The sequence below is a fragment of the Salvia splendens genome, chromosome 17 (genome assembly GCF_004379255.2).
Source record: "Salvia splendens isolate huo1 chromosome 17, SspV2, whole genome shotgun sequence".
NCBI lineage: Eukaryota > Viridiplantae > Streptophyta > Magnoliopsida > Lamiales > Lamiaceae > Salvia > Salvia splendens.
Genome location: NC_056048.1, coordinates 3,712,847 through 3,735,411, shown reverse-complemented (window position 1 = coordinate 3,735,411; position 22,565 = coordinate 3,712,847). Strand labels below are relative to the sequence as shown.

The following is a 22,565-nucleotide window of genomic DNA, read 5'->3' as shown; positions in this document are numbered from 1 at the left end:
AAAATGAGCAAAAAAAATTGTACTAAAAATGCCAAAATTGTTAAATACTAGAATTAAAAAAATTAAAAGTTATAGCGAACAATAGCTGACACGCCTCACACATGAATATTCTGCACACGCCCGCCTGATTTTTCTAGAGACAGGGCGGTGCAACACGTGCTAGGGGGACGAACCTCCTGACAGCCAGCATGCACGGCCTATCTTGCGACTCCGGTCACTCCACCCGCACCGAACCCAACCCAACCCGGTGCGCCACAGTCTGGTCTACAAGTGGATGACACTTTTCTATGCTGTGAAAAGCCAAGATTCTGGTTTATTTTCTGTAATTAAATCATTATTATGCGCTGTTTGTTTAAAGTATTCGTTAATTGTGATTGTGTACTTGGGATCACTGATTTTATTACCAACATTATGGTGTCCGTTTTGAACAGAATCTCATTATCAAATAATTAATGATTATACTATAGTATTTGTTGTACTTGGAAGAATAAGGAGAGGGGAAATTCGATTGGCCGACATCAACTTGACTTTACAACTGCATTTAAACCATCAAAATTGGAATCTTCATCGTCATTACACATCTCAATAATATATTTACTGTTGATCGATGTTATATCGTGGCCAAATTGCGGCGATTAATTGCATTTATCATTAAGTAATACTCCGTCTCACTTTAAGAGTTCCGGTCATTTTTTTACACTTTATTTTATAAAAATGATAATAAATAGTTAAAATTAGGAAATGGTAAAACGAAAGACTCCCATTTTATTAGTCTTCTCAACATTATTCTCTCTCTTACTTTACCATTTCTCCATTTTAACTATTTGTTATCATTTTTATAAAACGAGAGCAGAAAAGTGACCGAGACTCCTAAAGTGGGATGGAGTCACGGTGGGAGTAATTAATATACAGACACACATATAATAATAAATATATAAAAAAATTACATTTTTATACTTAACTATTTGAAATGTGGTACGATAGCAAATGCAAGAAGAGATACGCTTTATTGAAGTATTTTATTTTCCATAATATATTGAGAGGGAGAGAGAAATAAATAAATCAAAACATTATAATGATCTACAATCATTGAGATCTAGAATCTTGAGTATATCGTTAATTGGTTAGCTCATCATAGTCATAGGCCTATAGCAAAAACAAGGGTAATAATTGAGTAAATGCACATATTTAGGCCATCCGCAATGGGCGGACGATGGCACGCCCGATGGCGCGCATCGTCCGCGCCATCGATCGTCCGCGCCCATTGCGGATACGGACGATAGGTCGCGGACGATCGTCGCGGCCGATACTAAGGGCGCGCCATCGTCCTCCCCATTGTGGCGTACACGGACGATAGGTCGCGGACGATGGCACGCGGTTTGGTTGTTTTATAAATAGAGTTCATTCGTTTTACATTTCATTTCACAATTTCACTTTCGAAACTTACATTTACATAATTACTACGAAATGGCTTCAAGTCCAAATAGTCCTATGTTTAGTGGAGATGCGCGTTGGCCGGGTACAGAACCCGGCCAATATCGTTCGTTCGACACCAACGCCCAATACGATCCCGATTTCAGTACGGACTCGTATGGGTTGTCGGACATGGAGCCGTCTCCAACCCGACCAGTCGCCCCCTCCCGACGTGACGCCGCAGCGGCCGATCCCGACCCCGCCGCGACCGCTTCCGCCCCAGCCAAAAAGAAGCGGAACCGGCAGCGGGCGCAGAAGTTGCCGCCTCCCGGTGATTGCGATGAGTACGCCCCCGGTCGTACAAACTACACCGACGAGGAAACTCTCATTTTGGCCCGGTGTTGGGTAGATATATCGGAAGATCCGATATTCGCGAACAACCAGAGGCAGTTCGCGTACTGGGAGCGCATCGCCGACCTCTACAATGCGGCCAAGCCGCCGAACGCGTACAAGCGCAAGCGTGAGCAACTCCGCAAGCACTGGGATCAAGTGAAGAAGCAAGTGAACTTGTACGCGGCGGAGTTCGAGAAGTGCGCGCGGGCACAGGGGAGCGGCGAGAGCTGGGAAGACGTGCGTGCTAAAGCGATATTGTCGTACCGGTCGATGTTCGGCGAGTTCAAGCACGAGGCCATCTGGACGCTTTTGAGGGACAAGCAGAAATTCCAAGGTGGAATTCTGCACACTAGTGCGCCAAAGAGGATGAAGACCACCGAAGTTGGTGGTTACACGAGCAGCGGCAGCGGCAATCAACCGGTTGACCTCAACCGGTTGTACGTGGACGACAGCGGTTCCGGCACACCGATGTCCTCCCGACGTCCTCCCGGCGTCAAGGCTGCGAAGGCCAAAGGGAAGGCGGCCGCGACCTCATCCTCGACCGCTGCAACCCCACCTCCGCTCCCGGAAATGCTCCCGCCCCAGGCAGCCGAAGTGTATTCGTCGTTGGCGACAGCGTCGATGGCGAGGACGTTGTTGGAGACGCACAAGGCCCTCAAGAAGTGTACCGACCCCGACGAAGCCGAATACCTCCGGGCATTGATAGATGAACTGCGTCGGAAGTTGGGAATTGCACCGACTTAGTTTTTTTTTTTGTAAGTTGAACGGTGTAACTTCTTTTTTTATTAATGTGTCCCCGTTTGTTATTTCGACCTTTTTATTTACTCGTTATTAATTGTTAGTTGAAAACATTTAAATCAATTAAACAAATAAATAAAATGATGATGTGGCGCGCCATAGGGCGCGCCTTAGGGCGCCCCACTGCAGGTGGGGAGGTAGGAGGATAAAACTGCTGACGTGGCGCGCCATAGGGCGCGCCTTAGGGCGCGCCTTAGGGCGCCCCATTGCTAATGCCCTTAATGTACTACGTCATGTCTCTACTATTAATTATTTGATTTTTCATTTTAATCGGTTCACAAAAATTAAAATCCTACTATTTTTAATAAATTTTATTCCGTTCTCTAATGGAAGATATGTTTAGAATATAAATTTAATCACCCCTACCAATTTAATTCATAAATAAATTTCAAAATATAATGAATTGATTCGTATAAAAATTACTGCGTTTCATTTCACTGTGGTGAAATAAGTAATAAACAAATAAGAGAGATTCCTTACCTAATAAAGAAAAACAAAATGCATCTTCAAGAGCTTGGCAGTCGGGATGATTTTGTGCATAACTCAATTTGTAAATTTTAGCTTATTTTCAGATTGTACAAAAAAGGTGACAAAATGTTGCAGTTAAAATTCTCACATTTTCAAATGTTCACCATTTGAGAGCTTCATTCAAATTCGAAAAATCAAAGTTTGGGCTTTGACAAATTTGAAATATTTATATCAATGTCACTAATGCCATTTGTGGTAATATTTGGAAATTAAATCTTTTTGTAAAATAAAATTGGCGTATTTGAATAGAAACTTCCTAATTTTCTCTGATTAATGAATTGTATCGAGAATTATTCATAGTTTCACACATCAGATTAACATACACATGGATACCAAAGATGTGAAGTTATATGCAGAATTCAACAAGTAAAGTTTCTATCTACTCCCTCCGTCCCATAGAAATTGGTTATAGTTTCCTTTTCGTCTGTCCCATACAAATAGTCTATATCAATTTATGACAAACTTTTCCATCTTCTCTTTTACTTTAACTTTTATAGGTCCCACCATTCGCACACAATTTCAACTATTTTTTTCACTTCTCTTTTATTTTACTAATTATGCATTAAAACTTGTGTCAATCCCAAATTACCTATTTATATGGGATGAAGGGAGTATTTTGTAATTAATTCCGCACAACATATATGCAATCCAATGACGAATCTATATCATATGATTCACATTCTCATCTGTAACTTGTGTTGCATATTATTAAATGATGACAATAATTCCAGACGTATAGAAAGCGTGGTCCATGTTGCTTGTGCTCAACATTTCAAAAATTTTAGGGAACCAACAATAAAATCACCTCACCATTAACATTATTATCAATAACCTCGTAATTAACATATGCAGTAATCGAACAGATAAAATGAACCGATGTGAAATCGTGATATTGTTTTGTGTTAATATTCCAAGATGACAAGTAATTTTCTGGTCCCACCAACTCTATTCACGGCCGTCCAATAAGCCTATAGAAAGCGACTCCACCTTGCTCTTCTTGTACTGCTCCGCACACGAGCAAAACCATGAGATTCTTTTCTTTTATTGAGTTTTTCATATTATTAGAGCAACACCGGAGCTCGCTTCAAAAATAGGGGGCAATTTATTTACTTGGATTTTGCATCTCTCTCACTTGACTCTCCAAATAAAAGAAACAAATATTCAAAAAAAAAAGAAATGTACGCATTCAAAAATTAAATTAAAATGTCAATACCAGTTCGTTTAGATAATCTTACATTTCTTACTAATAATTTTTGAGTCAAACCAGTCTTCTACTACTCCATCCATTCACGAAATAATATCCACAATTGTCATTTCGGTCTATTCATAAAATAATACTATCTCATTTGCTTTTTTCTACCAATTTTTTAAAAGTGGACCATATTTTCCACTAACTTATTACATTCGCTAGCTATTATGAAACTAATGCATACATAAATATGAGACCATGTGTCACCCACAATCACTTTCTTTTACATTTTTATAAAATTCGCATTTAGTCAAAGTGAGACTTTAAATTGTGGAGATATGAAATATTAATTTTTAAAATACATGTTATGAACCACAAAAAAGGCTTGGTGCAGTTTTTTTGGCCGTGTATACTCAAGAACAACCACCGTCGAATTCCTTCAAAATATAGCTAGGAGTATTTATAATTTTTTGTTATGGTCACATCTCCAAACTTTCTGCAAGAGCAAGGTCATGCCAAGCTTACGTGGCAAAGATGGTGACTTGTGCCACGTGGGACCCACATTTTCATAAAATATGCTTATGTGTCCAGCTCTGGGCTAATGAGTAGAAATGTCACTCGGATCAGCTGAAAGAATTTTGAATAAAATCTACTAGAGTTACGGAATAATTGTACTATTATTATTTTATTGAATTTTAAATTTTCAACTCTAATTCTAAATGTTCGGGTTTCGACTGTATGTCCTAACGTCAAAAGCAATTATAAATATTTCAGACAAACATCGACACTATATTTGTATGCATATTATGTAAATTATGTGTATAGTAATATTGTTCTCATACAGTTTCATGGACACTTATATCTATAGATAATTGCGTATACAAATAAATAATTTAATATGCTGTTGATATACACACATGCTCATAGAAAGTTTTTGTTATACGTACTAGTAGTGGAATAATTAGAGTTTAAAATTTCAATATAGTGGGGCTGATTTATAGGTGAAAGAAACAAATTGATTTTGAATGCTACGAAGCGAAAGAAAGATAAAAGTAGTAATGCTTTTGAAAACGATGTGATTAATTAATAGATGATTAGTGTCTACATTCAATTAACACGCCCTCTTTGATTTTACAGTTTCCTTGCCATCTTCATGCTTCCCTTTGTCTGCTTTGCGGCATTCATCAAATTCAGGCAAAATGAAACCCAGATTCAAATGAAATGAACGGCTGGGCCCACCCCCCCGTTACGACATGATATCGTTATATATACAGCCATCGCAGTTGAGTTTTGTGTTCATGCTCAATTATTACTTTTACGTATCCACATTTTTTTACATTTAATTATCATTTTTCTTACTTTTTAATTTTTTTTAATTTTTTTTCGGCCGCCGGTGAACCTAATTGCCGGCAGCCAGAGCTCAATTACATCATAGAAAAACAGAATTACTAGGAAATCAATGGCAAAGGGTGGTCGGAAATTGACCACCAGCCGCAGCGAACGCTATTTAGGAAGTTTCAGTGGGGAGGCGGCGGCGGCGAGCTCTGCATCGGAGCTGAGAGAAGAAGACGTCTGGTCAGTGACCGACGGCGCCGCCGCCGCCGCAGCAAATGGAGAGTGGGGCTCACGCGCTTCCGCCGCCGGCAATGGGAGCTTCCGCCACTCGCGGCAGTCCGGCCACAGGCAAGTCGGCGGCCTGTCGTTGGCGTTCGACGAGCCCGGAGGCGCGGCGTCGCGGAGGATCGTCCGCCAGTTCCTGACGCAGGATGACGTGGCGGGGTCGCCACGTTGCATGGCCATGTCGGCGCCGGTCAACGTGCCCGACTGGTCAAAGATTTACCGGGTCGACTCGGTCGAGTCGTCGTATGACGCTGTCCACGCGGACGACGGGTTGGACGACCCCGAGATGGTTCCGCCGCACGTGTACCTGGCGCGCGAGCACTCGCGGAGTCGGAACTCGGTGTTTGAGGGAGTCGGGCGGACGCTCAAGGGCAGGGATTTGAGCCGGGTCCGGGATGCGGTGTGGAGCCAGACCGGGTTCGATGGCTAATTATATGCCATGTATGTTTAATTATTAGTACTATCTCTTTGTGTATTTCTTTTCTTTTCTTTTCTTTTGACAAACTTGGATATTTGTGAACGGGTGATGACTGATGACTCAGCCAAGGAAGGAAGTTGGCCTAATTACAACAGAAGATTGGTTCAATTCCTTCTTTTGCTCAAGTGTATTTAGTTATGTGGTCATTTTGCCTCAATCATTATTAAGATGTAAAGAATTTGGTAGTTGTATTTGTATAGATGATTAATGTAACTTAAGATTCATTAATTTTTAATCCTCCATCCGACATTACAAATCCCTTTTGTCATTTTGATCTAACTGTTAATAAGAATATAATTTCATTTTTTTACTATAAATAGTAGTTAGTCCATGTTCCACTAAAACATTTTTCACTTATTATAAAAATAGTAAAGAAATTTATATTCAATTACATTTCTTATACTTGTGCAGGAAAAAAGGGACTCCTTAGAATACTCCATCCGTCTATGAATTAAAGTATCACTTTGACTCGATATGAATTTTAAGAAATGTGAAGAAAATTGAATTGAAAAAGTTAGTGAAATGCGAGTCTCACTTTATATATTGATTTTATAATGGAATGTGGGTTTATTGAGCAAGGCATTATTGGAGAAGGAAATGTGGTTAAATTCAGGCTTGCTCCAAGCTATATCTGTTGGGAAAGTGACAATTCTATGGTTATTTAGGGCACCCACAGTGGGGCGGACGATAGGCTGGGCGTGCCATCGTCCCCCACTGTGGGTGCGCGGACGATGGACGATGCGTCGCCCTCACCCGACAGATAGTCCGCGGAGGAAGCTCGGATGATAGGGCATCGTTCGCGCCGTCGTCCGCCCACTGTGGGCGACGCGGACGATGCAACGCGTTTTTTTTTTAATTTGAAAATTTCATTTATATAAATAGCCCCTACCCCGTCGGCACTTGCCTACGCAGAGTTGGCAACAACCTCGATGGCGCGGACGTTGTTGGACACGCATAACGCCCTCATGAAGTGTACGGACCCGGCCAGAGCCGAATACCTCCAGGGGTTGATCGATGAGCTGCGCCGGAAGTTGGGGCTTTTGTAGAGTAGCCAACTTTTTTTTTATTTCTAACTCGTGTAATTTTTTTTAATCAATGTAGTATTTGCCGTTTTTTAGTTAATCGTTGTGTTTTTTAATTAGTTTGCATTTATATATTTGAAAACATTTAAACTAATTAACAAAACAATAGTAAAACATATAGGGCGCTCCACTGCAAGTGAAATGGTAGGAGGATAAAATGCTGACATGGCGGTATATAAGGTGGGCTTTAGGGCGCCCCATTAAGGCGCGCCCCACTGCCAATGCCCTTACTAGTACAAGATTGTGGCTAGACGTCACCACGGTTCCGGAACCGGCGGTTCACGGTTCGGAACCGCCGGTTCCGGTTCAATAAATTGATGAACCTGAACCGGCCCGGCCAAGGTGTGGCGGTTCCGGTTCGTGAACCGTGGAACCGCCGGTTCAAGTGAACCGTGGAACCGCCGGTGATTGGCCGGTTCCGGGCCGGTTCGGCCGGTTCGGCGGTTCGTTTTGATTTTTTTTTTTTTTTTGCATTTTGTAAATTGTAATTCAAGTTTAAAATGTAAAAAAACTTGCGTAAATAACATTAGAATGAAGCGATGTACAAATGTAATTTTATTGATACAAATTACAACTTCAAAATTACAAATTACAACTTTAAAATTACAAATTACAAGTTAAAATTTACAAATTACAACATAAAAATTAGAAATTACAACTTCAAAATTATAAATTACAAAAGACTTAAAGTCTTCATTACAATTTACAAAATTACATATTCGAAATAAAGGGGAGAAAAAAGAAATAAAGGAAAAGGACTTGAGCTCAACTTAAATTTAAACTTAAATTTAAAATTTAAGTTGAAATATAAGTTGAGATGCCTACGTATCCTCAATGCTCAATTGCATTTTGGAATCAAAGTCCACGTAGTTCTCTTACCTTGCTTACCTATTTGGCTTGATCGGAAGTATTGGCGCCTACTCTTCTTCGTCGGGGAAGTAGTCTTGGTCGGGTTGTACTACTAGTTTGTCCCAATCCGGTTCTTGGTCTCTAATTTCGGCGGAGCACCAATCATCAAGTAACATGGTGGCTTCCATGTTTTGTCCGGTGAGCCTACTTCTTCGGTCGTCCAAGACGTTGCCTCCAACACTAAAGGCGGACTCGACGGCGACAGTGGAAGCCGGAACCGAAAAGATCTCCTTGGCCATTGATGCAAGGATGGGAAAATCTTTCTCGTGTGAAGACCACCAATCTAGGACGTCGATTTGTTGGGGAACGGGACCTCCTTCTTCCTCATTGAATGAAAAGTGTGAGTCTAAATATAAATCTAACTCACTTACCGAATGTGCCGTCCTTCCTCCGCTGCTGAAGGCGTATAGGTCCGCCAATTGGGATTGGGTGTCGGGGTCATCAACTTGGAAGAAGCCAAAGTTCTGTGTTTGACGGGGGGGTCTAGGTCGAACTTGGTGGGTAGTGTTGTACTTGACTTCGTAATCGTGAAAGAGAGACCGCAAGTCGAACTCAAAATTTCTTTGGAGGCTTGGGAGGTGGGGGAGGTTTATTTGGAATGTTTGGGCAAGGTTTATGTAGTTGTCGTCGTCGTCAGTTTGCAAAGCTCGGAGTGGTTCAAGATCAATAGAAGCTAAACTGTTGTAATAAAATTCTAAAATTTTGAAAGTACCAACTAGTTTCCACTTTGGATCCAAAACTTTGGCAAGCAAAAAAACTGTTGGGATCTCATTGAAATACTTGAGCCATTTTTCAACCATGTAATATAAAACACACATAAGCTCAAGATTGTTTGCGGAATTTTTCATTGCAGTTTTAAAACCAAGTGATATGATCATGCAATGTTCTAAAACACGAACGGATGTGCAATAATACACACCCGATAACTCCATAGTTGCACTTCGAAAATTTTTGAATAATTTAAATAAACTCAGGCTTTGTTCCCAACAAGAAGATGTTAGATATAAATCATCAACAGGGTAAGTTCTATAAAAATCAACTAAATAGTCCATATGCTCCATTGTAGATTGCAACATGTCATATGTAGAGTTCCATCTAGTAGAAACGTCTAAAGTAAACTTTGTGTACCTTATTTTCTTCGAGTGGCAATACTTCTTCCACGCCTTGCCACTTCGAGTGGAAAAATGTGATTAAAAAAAGAAAAAAAGAAAGAAAAAATTTCAAATTTTTGAAATCCGGCGGAACCGCCGGTTTACTCGTTGAACCGCCGGTTTTTGGTCAGAAACCGCCGGTTTCGTCAACGGTTTTCTGACAAAAACCGGCGGTTTCTGACCCGGTTTCTGAAAAGGCTACGTCTAGGCCGGTGGTAGCCTGAAAAGGTGTCGGAACCGGTGAACCGCTGGTTCGGAACCGCCGGTTCCGGTGAAAACCGGCGGTTCGGAACCGCCGGTTACGGTTCGCAAATTTCATGAACCTGAACCGGCCCGTCGGAACCGCCGGTTCCGGTCACGGTTCGGAACCGCCGCCGACGGTTCCGGTTCCGGTTCGGAACCGCCGGTGACGGTTCCGGGCCGGTTCAGCCGGGCCGGTTCGGTTTGGTGATGTCTAATTGTGGCCTATTTTTTCTCTTACAGTTGGGTTAATGCATTATCTTGTACTCCTATGTTGTGACCAGCCCATTCGGCCATTCCCACACACTTTTATTGTTAACTAATTCAAAAAATTCAATGCAACTCTTCCCCTACATATACATCAATGATCATACTGTTAGTACGTGCAATCATAAATTAATTTGGACTAAAATAATTTCAATTTTCACACGTATTATGTATGCTGATAGAGATGTGATTACTTTTTTTTTTGTTTATGTACATTCAACTTTAATAAACATATATATGCAGCCCATGAAAATTGCTGGATTTGGGAGAAAGTAAAAACCACGCAAAAACTGGAAATAAGTTAAACTAGTGTTTTTAGTAGGAGTAAAGGTGGGTGTATATGTATAAATTATTCAAATTTGATTTAAAATTTGGAAGAACCACAAACTTTCTAGGTCATTGGGATTGTGATTCTTTTTTAATTACAATTTCTTTGTCATAACTTTATCGAATTGTCTGGTTATTCAAACTAATAAGTGGATTTCAGGTTGAATTGACATCCCTTGTGATGAATGACGTAGGGACACAAGCAAGTGAGCTAAAGATGAGTGTGAACATATAAACTATTTAAATTTGATTTCAAGTTTGGAAGAAGCAAAAATAATTTAGGTCATTTGACTTGTGAATTTTTCCAAATTATAAATTTTCTGTCATAACTCTATCACATATCAGGCTATTCGAACCAATATGTAAATTTCGGGTTGAATTAACATCCCTTGTGACGAATGATGTAGAGACACAAGCAAGTGGACCGAAGGTGGGTGTAAACATATAAATTAGTTAAATTTAATTTCATGTTTGGAAGAAGCAAAAATGTTGAAGGGGGGGTAGTAGATACCTTCTTCTTACCATTTTGAAGAAAATGGTTGCACGCATTTAATGGTTTCACCATCGCTCTGCCTCTCATTTCCTCCCAATTTAGTGAGGTCCACTTCCATAAACATAAACAACAAACATCTTTACAACACAGCATTCACTTCAACACAATATCACCAATTAAATATTCAGTGTTTCTCAACTACATACATTTTAATCAATACGGTTGTCGATTGTAAACCAACTACTCTTAAAATACTTACGTATTTGCAAATGAAAAAACAGCATGTGTAAAATTAATCGCACTATGTTAATAGAGTGCAAAATAGGTACTTAATAACTAGCTATGTATGCAATCTACAAATTTAATGATTGAACTTTTAATGAGAGCCGTATATTCAATTGGTGTTAACAAAATAAATATTACTACTGATGATAGAATTGTACTAATAAGTTTCTATCAACAATAACGAATAAATAATTTGTGTAAATAGTTGATTGAAGAATGGTGCATGTAATGTACTACTATATTCACGAATGTCCCAATAATGGAGACATCGACATACAATAGTTTAGTAAATGCGTATCTAATCACGAACGTGAAGTGTATCAACAAAGTTATTGGTTCAAATATTGTGACAAATATTATGTATAATTAAATATACATTATAAAAAAAATATAAATTCAGTGTGTGATAAACAATGAAAGACATTGTAAAACATGGAAATTTAATGAATAAGTACTGAATATCAAAAGTCTACATGTTTACAAATATGTTTCATATCAATTAGTATTAGTATGACTTGAATCTGTATAGTTTACCGCTACTCGAACGGGGCCCGTCATTTGTCTGCCTATTTATATAGGAGTAGGGCAGAAAACTCAGTAATCTGAAAACAATCTGAATAACATTTGTTCTCCGTTTCTGCCCGTGGACATAGCCAACACAACGTTGGTGTACCATGTAAATTATGTGTCTCTTTACATTTCTATTTGTCTCGATTACACAATTGCTCTATTCTGTCACAACAATTATATATACAAAAGTTTTATCTAAATATCTTAAATATAAGTTTCAGTACTAAATAGTGGTTGATGTATAGTGGATGGGGAAATGATCTCAACTTATGAGTAGTAGTAGTAATCAGAATTGATAAGTGAGTATATTATAATGAAGAAAGTGGCGATAAAACTTTGATATAAAAAATGATACTATGATGTATACATTTCCTCACGAGCCCAATTATACAAAAAATGATACTATGATGTGTACATTCCTCACGAGCCCAAATAATTGGGCCACAGTAGATGCCTAGTGAGGGCCCAGCCCACTTCAATTTTAAGATTCACATCAAACTATTTCTTTCCCCTATTCTATTGCATATATACTGTTGATATTATTATTGTAAACTCAATATAAAATGAGTGTTTTATAAATTGAATTCAACAGAGTGTTTTTATATCGTTTGCAGTTTGAACATTAGTAGTATTATTATAAATAGACGTTTATTGGATTCCAAATGTATTAATTCCACCCATACATATTAATTTGACGACAATATTCAATTATTTCAATAAATAGCTGTATTTGATATAGAATAATATCATAGCCGAGAAAGCATCAGCTCCAATTGCTATAAGTTATGAAAATAATAAGTCAATAAAACAGTAGTACAATATAATTATTTAGGCCCACCCATCCATTAATTTTGGGCCAGATATACTATTAACTTGCTACTTGCACAAAACAGTAATAATTGGTTGGTCAAAGAAATTTCATATTTAAACCATACAGTCTTTATTAGTAAATATTTATTATTGGATTAAATTCTGGAAGATCGACAAGCACAATAGCTGCATTAAACTATATTTTAATATTAATTAGAACTATTAATTCATGGATATATATTAAAAAAAAGTCTTGTGTAAGTGCCCCTTCAATTCATGACTTATCGCCCTATTCATTAATGGAAAAAAAAATTGTTTGATTTTTTTATAGGATAAATAAAGAATTTGATCGTATTTTAGTACAGTTTAATAATTTAAAAATCATTTCAAAGGCTAAATATTTTGGTGAAATTACACTGTTGATATGCCGGTTGAAAAATAATGCATGAATATCAATGTCGTTTATCGATATAGAATATAAAATCCCTGGTTGAAAAACATCAAATTAGAAAGACAATAAGATTTTTTTCCCGTGATACAATTGGGAAAACTATAAAAAAATTCAACTAATTTTTCAAATAAATAAAACTAAATTTAATTTTTATAATTTTTTATTATTTTTTAGAATTATGGCGGCGCCACCACTCCATCTGAAAGAGCCGCCGGAAATTTGGGAGAGGAGCAGAATTAGTTTGTATAAATTGAATAGAAAGAGACATATTTTCCAGGCTGGTTTGATAAAAAAAGAAAAAAAAAGGAGTGAGAGAAGAGAGTGATAAACCTCACGTGCGGCGCATGTGATCCATGGAGGCAGCTGAGTTCCTTCCACGGGAATTTAATGCATCATGGTCTCACCCCCTTTGGGTGGTTGTAGCAGCGCAGCTTATGGTAATTACCGGAGATTTTTCCCCACTAACAAAATCACGGTTATTTCCAATTCGGCAGTGGGGCCTCGCTTTCTTCTTCACAGTTTATGTACAGCTATTGTTGTTGATTGCTGCCCCACTCATTCATGGCTGCCCCAACCCTCACTCTCCTCCCTTAAATATTGTTTCTTTTCTCCTTCTCTGCTCTCTACCTTGACCTCCAAGTCTTGTTCTTCCTCATACATCACTAAATTCTCACTTTCTTTTTTTTGTTAAGCTGCATTATTCCCCAATTTGATTGAATTGAGGTTGGAGCTAGGTCGAAATGAGGGGACGTTTGCACATTTGTGGTTCAATTCTGCTTCTGGTGATTTTGTGTGAGAATTTCTGATTTTACTTTTATAACTATTTTTTGGATAATTTGTTTTTGTTTTGCCTCGTTTGTTGAATGGTTTGTTAAGTTTGATGCTTTGGTTACTCTTGGCAAGTTTTGGGGCTTTCAAGAAATTAGTTGGCTTGGTTTGTGATCTGAATGTGGTTTGAGGGGATGAGATATTTCCAAGATCGAGTCTTTGGGTTGAGTTAATTAGTGTTTTTGTCTCTGTATTTTGGTTTTCTGCATTGGCTATCTCTGATTCTTGAACTCTTGTGAAATTGATGGGAATGGCGCCCACTTTCTTCAATATAATGTGGTGTTATGTGCTTGATAATGAGACTGGGATTTTTTCAAGGAAAACTATTAGGGTTTAGGATTGGGGATTCTGTGTTCTTTACCTTTTTTACGCTTGATGACAAACATTCTCGTGATATGGCTGCTTTTATGTGTCACGATTAATTATGGCATTGAATATGTTAACCAAGAATTAGATAGGAGTAGTTCAGTGTTTTTTATGGCTTCCCCATTTCTGTATTCACCATGAGGAAATGATTACCAGTGACCTCCATTAGGGAAATTCTGGAGAAATAGTATTTCAATTCATGTTCTACTCAATCAAGATAAGCTAATGATGGTTAAGTGTACTGACTCTACTGGTAGTCTAGTAATCTCAGTCTCTCAGTTTCTATATGTACAGTCATCAGTTCTCAGTGATTGATGATTATTTGATTTAGGATATATTGGATTCAACTATGTCAAGATTATTGTAATTCATCAGCTATCTACCTTTGTACAGTTTGATGAAGCAGTCAAATATAGCTTATTTGTGACTAATAAATTCTGCAGTTATGATCTTCATTAACATTATATTGCATTTTCGGTATGGTTTGTTTTAAGTATTCTAAACTTTCGATTCTTTATACTGTGAACTTGCTGCTTGTTCAGGTATACATGAATCATCTGGCAACTTTTTGGGTGATTCCAAAAGTTCTGCTCTGGCAGAAAGAAGGGCGGATTTACTTTTACCCGAAATTTCCCCAAATGCTGCTCCTCAGCCGCTCCTTCCTCTTCTTGCTCCATCTCCATTAACACCATTCACAAATATTAGTATAATCCCCAAATTATCTGGTTTGTCACTCTCACATTCTATATTCCAAAAAATAGACATCAATCTTCATGTTACACGTTCGTACTAATTTAAATTTCAATCTGTACAGGAACTTGTGTGCTGAACTTTACGGCACTATCAAACATGATGATGGTGACATCAACCGATTGTATGGCTGCATTCGCACCAGTTTTGGCTAACGTAGTGTGCTGTCCTCAAGTGGAGGCTACATTAGTGATTCTCATTGGCCAATCTAGTAAATATACCAATACGCTAGCTTTAAACGGAACACTTGCTGCACATTGCCTTTCAGATTTTCAACAGATTTTGGTGGGCCAGGGAGCCAACGATAGTTTATCTAAGATTTGCTCGATTCATTCATTGAATCTTACTGGAGGTTCTTGCCCAGTTAGCGATGTTTCCGAGTTTGAGAGCACTGTAGAAACATCTAACCTTCTAGCTGCCTGTGGGAAGGTTGATTCTGTGAATGAATGCTGCCAGCAAGTTTGTCAGAATGCTATTCTCGATGCTGCTAGGAAGCTAGCCGAAAAAGCTTACAGCCTTCTAAGCCTAGACGGTTCTCATGTTCTCTCTGATCATACTAGGATTAATGACTGCAAAAGTATTGTACTGCGATGGCTTGGAAGTAAACTCGAGCCTTCTCGTGCAAAAGAAGTTCTTCGAGGAATATCTAATTGCAGAATTAACAAAGGTAAATTTGATCATTACTATATGATAGTATAATGTATAAAAATTGAATTTTAACTTCTCTCCTCCTTTTACATTGCTACTGCAGTATGTCCTCTGAAATTTCCGAACATGAGCCATGTCATAGAAGGGTGTGGTGCTGGAAAGAGTAATCAGACAGCTTGTTGCAGTTCAGTTGAGAGCTATGTCTCTCACCTGCAAAGGCAGAGCTTCGTCACAAACTTGCAAGCTTTAAATTGTGCTGCGGCACTTGGAGTAAGGTTACGGAAAGCAAACATTACCGAGAACGTCTACAGCCAATGTCATATTAGCCTCAAAGACTTCTCCCTCCAAGGTTAGTTAGTTCTCCAGTGTCATTACAAACATAAATGCACTAGGGCTGCTGCTAATGCTGAAGATTTCGTTGTTTTGTCATGCTGGTCTGCTTGGGCATCGATCACATTACTTATGCAGTTGGTGTTCAAGGTAATTTTCCAACATTACTATAACCAACTTGATAGGTTTGATTGCGTTTTTCAATAGCGTTATAGAAGTGCGTATGAAACACTGACTATTTAGAGACAGATGCTTTATAAGCTTGTTGCACTCGAAGCTGAGAAGTTTCGAAAAGATTCTTTTGCTTTGGTTTCTAAGAGGATATATTGCTGCTAAAGGATCTCCATTTGTGGATTCTAAGTTCTTAACTTGCAACCTGATTTTAATCGTTTTCAAGTAAAACAAATAAGTGTAAATAAACTCAAATCCGATTCAATAAAGTTGTTCTTATGTTTTTCATACTCCATTTCTAACTGATTATGATCATTTTTGTTGGAGTAGAATCCGGATGCCTTCTTCCCAGCTTGCCATCGGATGTAGTATTCGACCAGTCTGCAGGGGTCAGCTTTCTCTGTGATTTGAACGATAACATTCCCGCTCCTTGGCCTACAACCACACAGTTGCCAGCTTCGTCGTGCAACAAAAGTATGTTTGATAATCTATGTTGTGATTTGTTTGAAGGATGTTTCTCGTGAGAACTACTCACAAACATAACTTTTTTCGTGCAGCCGTCAAAATTCCTGCCCTTCCTGCAGTGGCTTCTGGGCAAAGAAGTAAGTCCACTCTGTACACTATAATTCTTCTACTTCTCATCTCTAACACTGCCTTTTTCCATTCGTAAAAATGTTTCATGTCGCGTATTATAATATGATCACCATCCTCGTAAAACTTGGTATTTTAGTAGTTTCATGGAAAGACGAGAGGGTAAAAACTCAGTAATTCATTCCCTTTTGATGCTATTTTTTGCTAGTGCTGTTGCTGAAATGAAACATTTTCTTGTATCAGCCTTTCAGCGAACGGGATCAAACTATGCAGCGTCTTTGGTGGCCTCCGTTGCCCTCTTGATTCTAATGTAGATCCTACTAGAACAAGTTGTGCTTTAGTAGATGAGAAGCTAACCCTCAATCCGAACCAATGAGGTTAAGGCAAAAATGCTGAAACTCGAGCCAAGGAAGTGTACCTCCAGCCAGGTTCAGACCGACCCTCAGTCGAAAATTGACTCAGAGGTTAAAATTTATTACAGTTACCATTTGTATATCTTGTGTGCTAGTCTAATAAATTTTATTTGTAAAGAAGCTCCAAAGGATGACCAAATACTTCTTGATTGCATTGTGGCTGCTGTGTATATCAGTTTGGAATGAATTTTGTTGCCCTTTAGTGTTGCCAATATTATTCATTTTTAGTTACATTGTAGTAATATAATGTGTCGGATGAATATTCGATGGTAACTTTAAATAGTTGAGATTATCGGAGAATGAAGCAACTTTAAATAATTGAGATTAACGTTGAATGCTTGAGATTGGCACGAAGGCCCTTGTTTTGACCCAAAACAAGAAATAGTTCGGAGAAGGGGGACGATGATTATAGTATTTTTACGGTACATAATGGAGAAAAACTAGTCTCATATTTCAATTTTCATCCGTTCAAAAAAAAACAGTCTCTTATTAAAAATAAACAATCTATTTCAAAAGTGGTACTCTCCTTTTGTCTCTGTGTCTCTCAATATGTACACATTCTCTTTAGCTTTCTTATATATCTTTTGTCTCTCTGTCTCTCAATCTCTCAATCTGTACACATTCTCTTTAGCTTTCTTATATATCTTTTTTCTTATGAGTGAACTACATAAATGGGGAGTACCTGATATTTCATTTTCGCATATAAATGGTACATAATCTTTATTTTATATCATTTTTGGTACCCCGTGACAAAAATAACCCTAGTTACCAATATGTGATTTTTGGTCATAGAGGATATTTTTGAAAATTTCAATTAAATAGTACTACCAAACATATGATTTTTTTTCTACCTTTCTTGTTTCTTTTATTCTTCTTTAGTTTTTCTTCTTTCTTTTTTCTTCATTTTCTTTCTTTTTAGTATTTTATCTTCCTTTCTTCCTTCTGTTTTCTCCTTAATTTATGTTTCCTCCTTTTCCTTTTCTCTTCTTTTTCTTCTTTATTTTAGTGTTTTATACATACATTTAATTGCAATCATAATATAAATCAAGAACAAAACACCTAATTAAATTAATTATTTAAAGTAATTAAATTAATTGCATATTTTTTTATTAGATTATTTTATACTCATTTTAGGGTTGAAACACCTAACTAAAAAAATATTCAACTCTTTATATCATTATGAATACAATTCACAATTTTAAATTTTTATTAAGACTATATAGATTAGTTATTAATTTATATAAATAATAATAATAATAATTATTATTATTATATAATATTATATTATTCCTAATTTAAATAATTATACTATAATTATTAATTAATTACTACTGGTTTTTAGTATTATAACAATAATATTATTATAATAATTAAATATAATTATAATTAAGTATATATTTGAATGATATTAAAAAATAAATTAATTATTAATTTATAACATCAAAATAATAATATTAATATTGATTAATAATAATAGAATAAAAAGTGAGGAGAATGAGAGAAGATATTATAATATCACTTTTAGTACTAGTTTTGTGTATGCCCAAAAAATCCTCTATGACACAAATGGAAAAATGTACTCCCTCCGTTGCACCATAGTTGAGGCGAAACTTTTCGGCACTGAGTTTAAGAGAGAGATGTTGAGTGTGTTGAATAAATAGATAAAATAAGTAAGAGAGGGAAAAAGGTGGAGAGAATAAAGTAAAAAGTGAATAAAGTAGAGAGAAAAAAATAAGAGAGAGTAAAGTAAGAAAGAGAAAATAATTACTACTATATATGGAAATGACTCAACTATGAAGAAACTTCCCGAAATGAAAAAATGACTCAACTATGAAGAAACTTCCCGAAATGAAAAAATGACTCAACTATGAAGAAACGGAGAGAGTATTTGTTTAGAGGGTATTTTTGGGTGAACATCACATCAGGTACCAGAAATGTGATTTATAGGTACAAAAAACGATATAAAATAAAGATTAAGTACCATTTATGTGCGAAAGTGAAAGATCAGGTACCATTTATGTAATTTACTCTTTTTTTATTCATATTTTACCAATTTTGCATCCAAACTCCGTGTATTTTTTCGATACTATTTTTTACAACTGTAAAAAAAAATTCAAGTCGCGTGAATTGCAATTTATATTTTGGCGACGATTATTAATATTAAAAGATCGTAAGATCTGCAAAATCTTGGATTTGGTGGAGCATGGTTCAATTAGAGAATCATCCAACTCAAATCACTTTGAGAGCTTACTTTTGTAGGGATTAGGCAAACTTTAAATTTAAATCACCCGTAATGGCAAAAGTACAGGATCGCAAAAGAAGAAAATAAAATAAGATAAACTTTTTAAATCAGAATAAAAGTGTGGGGATTCTATACATGATAAAATTATGGTGATTATATGCATAATAAAATAAATTAAGGGGTGTCTTAAAGGAAGGATTCGATGCCCGGTATATCAAAAGTCAAGTACTAGCTACTACTATATAACTGAACCATACACATTATATATTGAAACAACCATTAGAGATATTCCATTTAATCTATAAACGCACGCCAGTTGCTTTCACAATCGATGTGGGGCATTGAGCCCTTCTTTGTCAGACCACCATTTTGAGTTCTCGTTGGTCACAATCATGTTGGTCACAACGAGTTCCTTGCTCAGCCACCACTCCGAGTCAGACCCAAACGTACTTGTATGTCACGACGAGTTCTTTGCCTAGCCACTACTCTAAGCCGTTTGAGCTCTCAATGAAAGCAATGAAAACACCAATATTACAAATCAAACAGAAGAACTCATTCCAAAAAACTAGTCTACTAAGAGAGAGTATTTATTCTATAAATTCCACGTCAGTTGCTCTCACAACAACCACTTATCTTCATTAAATAAAATTATGCACATTTTATAAATTAAATGGGCTGTCAATAACTCAGGAGGAGAAAATGGAAAATAATAATTATAGAATATGCAATTATTTTTTAATATTGGATCTTTTAAAAAAAACACATGTTTAATCGGCTGAAAACTATCAATCGGGAAGTTTCAATAACTAAATAGATTTTAGAAAGTAATTTAACAGCGGGTTTTATCGATAGATCAATGGATCTATCCATAAATCAAAGTCAAACGTTTGTTCATATCATATGGTAACATGTCATGTCAAAGATAAAAAGTAATGTTTGGTGACAAAAGCAAACATTCATGTCATATGATAAGAAGTACTCTACTATAATGATTTGGTGCTGGAAAAAATAAAATTAGTATGCACATATTTTAGAAAGACAAAAAGCTATATCGTGCAAAATATGGAGTAAGACATTACAGGATATTAATTGTAGTGCATATCTATATCGTTCATTAGTTACCAAATAAAACTAAATTTTCAACTTTTGTACCGACAAATCCAATTTGTGAAAAATCTCAGTATAGTATTTATTGGAGGACATCATATTAATTCATGTATAGTAAGACATTAATAAAAGGGATATATAATCACAAAATTACTAACTAACTGGTGGTGGTCATGACTCTTTATATTCTGAAGCAACCATTACAATATTGGCATTAATTGTTTGTGTTCATGACTTGTTTATCGAAGTACTTATGAATTCACTGAAGATAAAAGCCTCAATTATTTGTGGTCATTACCTATCGATTTTAGCTCTTTTCTAAATCATATTTTTTGTAGTATTTAAATTTTTTGTATATTAAATTGCATTTAATTTGGGGCTTCTATGATTCATTGTAGGAATCACGATATATGGGCACATATACATATATAAATACAATCACATTAGTCTTTTCTCATGCGATTTTAATATGGATCAAACTGAAAATTCATCTCACTACTAAGACAATCACATGAATCTTCACTCATACGATTTTAATATGGCTCAAATTGAAAATACATTTTACTACTAAGACGCTTTTTGTGCTTGTTATGCTCATACTGAAAACACATTTTCTTGTAATACTCATACCCAAGTTTTAAAATAAAGGGATATTAAATAATTTAGAGAAAAATCTACTGCATGGAAAAATCCATAAATGTTTACAATGTTTTAAGGAGAACGCTAAAAAATCTCAAATATTCACAAGAAAAATATAAAATCGCAAAAGTTCTTGTATATATAAATAAACTACTACTTTATTATATTAAAAACAACGTCGTTTTAGCATTACCATGTTTTGCTATGGTGGCATTTCCAACGAATAGCCAGCTTGAAAAATTGATTTAGAAGAAAAATTAGAAAAAACTTTTAATGTGTTTAAAGACAATAAAAAATTATACGTAGTGTTCTAATACTAGATGTGGCCATTTTTAGAATAGTAAATTAAAAAGAGAATTAAGTAATTATATATGTTCATGCATGCATCAGTCCTTCTGCAACTACTACTATACTCCACAAGAAATACCAAAAATTACATAAATAAAAGTAAAACTACAGAGTACATAGCTGCATAAATCTTAGTCTACGTCCAAGTTGGTCGACTATGTTATTATATCTCTCAATATTTAATTTGTTATGTTTTTAAAATTACAATTCCAAAATTTAATAGTAATTGAAATACTATAAATTATAGAATTAAAAAAGACAACAAAAAAAACCATGAAGTTTTGTCAAATCCTGGTCTATCCCGCAAATTTATAAAAATGGTCAATTATCATAACTTTGATATTTTTCTCAATTGTCTCATAACAAAATATTTCATCATGTTACTTTTCTGAGTTTATCAACAAAATGTGTACAGATGTAAAAAGTAAATACTGTTAGAAAGGCCCGGAATATCCTGCGAGATCAACGAGGAGATCACAGAGTAAATGGGGAGATTACGTAGTATCTTTACCATGTAATTATAAAGATTTGATTGAGGGAATATCTTACCATGTATAGTGAGGGTCCTAGTCTATATATGATGTGTAATACATTAGTGAAAAGTAAGCAATAAAATTATCGATCTCTACATGGCATCCGAGCAGGTTTGGCTCAGAAAAATATCATCATAGCCCTAGCCACCATACACAATTCTCGACCAAAACAGGCCCTAACCACCATACACAATTCTTGACCAAAACAGGCGAGAAATCAACCACAATGACCGATGAAAACAAGGATGGAATCGAACCAATTGCCGAGAAGATCAGATCAAGCAAAAGCGTTACCGTGGCCTTCAAGTTAAACGGGTCAAATTACTCACTATGGGCTCGCCTAATGAAGGTGGCCATTGGCGGTAGGGGGGTCTACCGTCACATCACAGGAACCCCGACTCCACCGCGACCGGGAGAGAAGGGGTACACCGATTGGGAGGAGATAGACTTGATAGTCTTCTCGTGGATAATAGATAACATGGAGACACATATCATAGCCGACTTCGCGCATCACCAGACGGCGAAGTCCCTATGGGATACGCTCGCCGTGACCTTCGCGAGTTCAGCCGACTCATATCTCATCTACGACCTGCGA

At 36.6% G+C, this 22,565-nt stretch overlaps 2 protein-coding genes across 4 annotated transcripts; both read left to right on the top strand.

Annotated features, from left to right (window-relative positions):
- Window positions 1-5,451: 5,451 nt before the first annotated feature.
- LOC121773461 lies at window positions 5,452-6,654 on the top strand. The gene has a single exon (XM_042170327.1). It carries the CDS (start codon window positions 5,781-5,783, stop codon window positions 6,369-6,371), a length of 591 nt encoding a protein of 196 aa, XP_042026261.1. The 5' UTR covers window positions 5,452-5,780; the 3' UTR covers window positions 6,372-6,654.
- A 6,631-nt stretch (window positions 6,655-13,285) lies between these two features.
- LOC121773651 (uncharacterized GPI-anchored protein At1g61900-like) lies at window positions 13,286-17,332 on the top strand. 3 transcript variants are annotated; one of them, XM_042170549.1, is made up of 9 exons: window positions 13,305-13,441; window positions 13,697-13,796; window positions 14,741-14,923; window positions 15,013-15,615; window positions 15,700-15,945; window positions 16,065-16,076; window positions 16,428-16,571; window positions 16,655-16,699; window positions 16,932-17,332. In XM_042170549.1, the coding sequence occupies exons 2-9, from the start codon at window positions 13,745-13,747 to the stop codon at window positions 17,000-17,002; spliced, it is 1,356 nt and encodes a 451-aa protein (XP_042026483.1). In that variant the 5' UTR covers window positions 13,305-13,441; window positions 13,697-13,744; the 3' UTR covers window positions 17,003-17,332. The 3 variants fall into 3 exon arrangements, with proteins under 3 accessions (XP_042026484.1, XP_042026483.1, XP_042026482.1); XM_042170550.1 differs by lacking the exon at window positions 13,697-13,796 and having other exon boundaries at window positions 13,286-13,441; XM_042170548.1 differs by lacking the exon at window positions 13,305-13,441 and having other exon boundaries at window positions 13,448-13,796.
- The last annotated feature ends 5,233 nt before the right edge of the window (window positions 17,333-22,565 follow it).

What these genes read in the sequence shown, in the direction of transcription:
- LOC121773461 (XM_042170327.1), top strand. Translation starts at nt 5,781, where the DNA reads ATGGCAAAGGGTGGTCGGAAATTGACCACCAGCCGCAGCGAACGCTAT.
- LOC121773651 (XM_042170549.1), top strand. Translation starts at nt 13,745, where the DNA reads ATGAGGGGACGTTTGCACATTTGTGGTTCAATTCTGCTTCTGGTGATT. An exon ending in TATAATCCCCAAATTATCTG is followed by an intron (nt 14,924 to 15,012) that starts GTTTGTCACTCT and finishes CAATCTGTACAG; the next exon opens with GAACTTGTGTGCTGAACTTT. An exon ending in AGTGGCTTCTGGGCAAAGAA is followed by an intron (nt 16,700 to 16,931) that starts GTAAGTCCACTC and finishes TTCTTGTATCAG; the next exon opens with CCTTTCAGCGAACGGGATCA.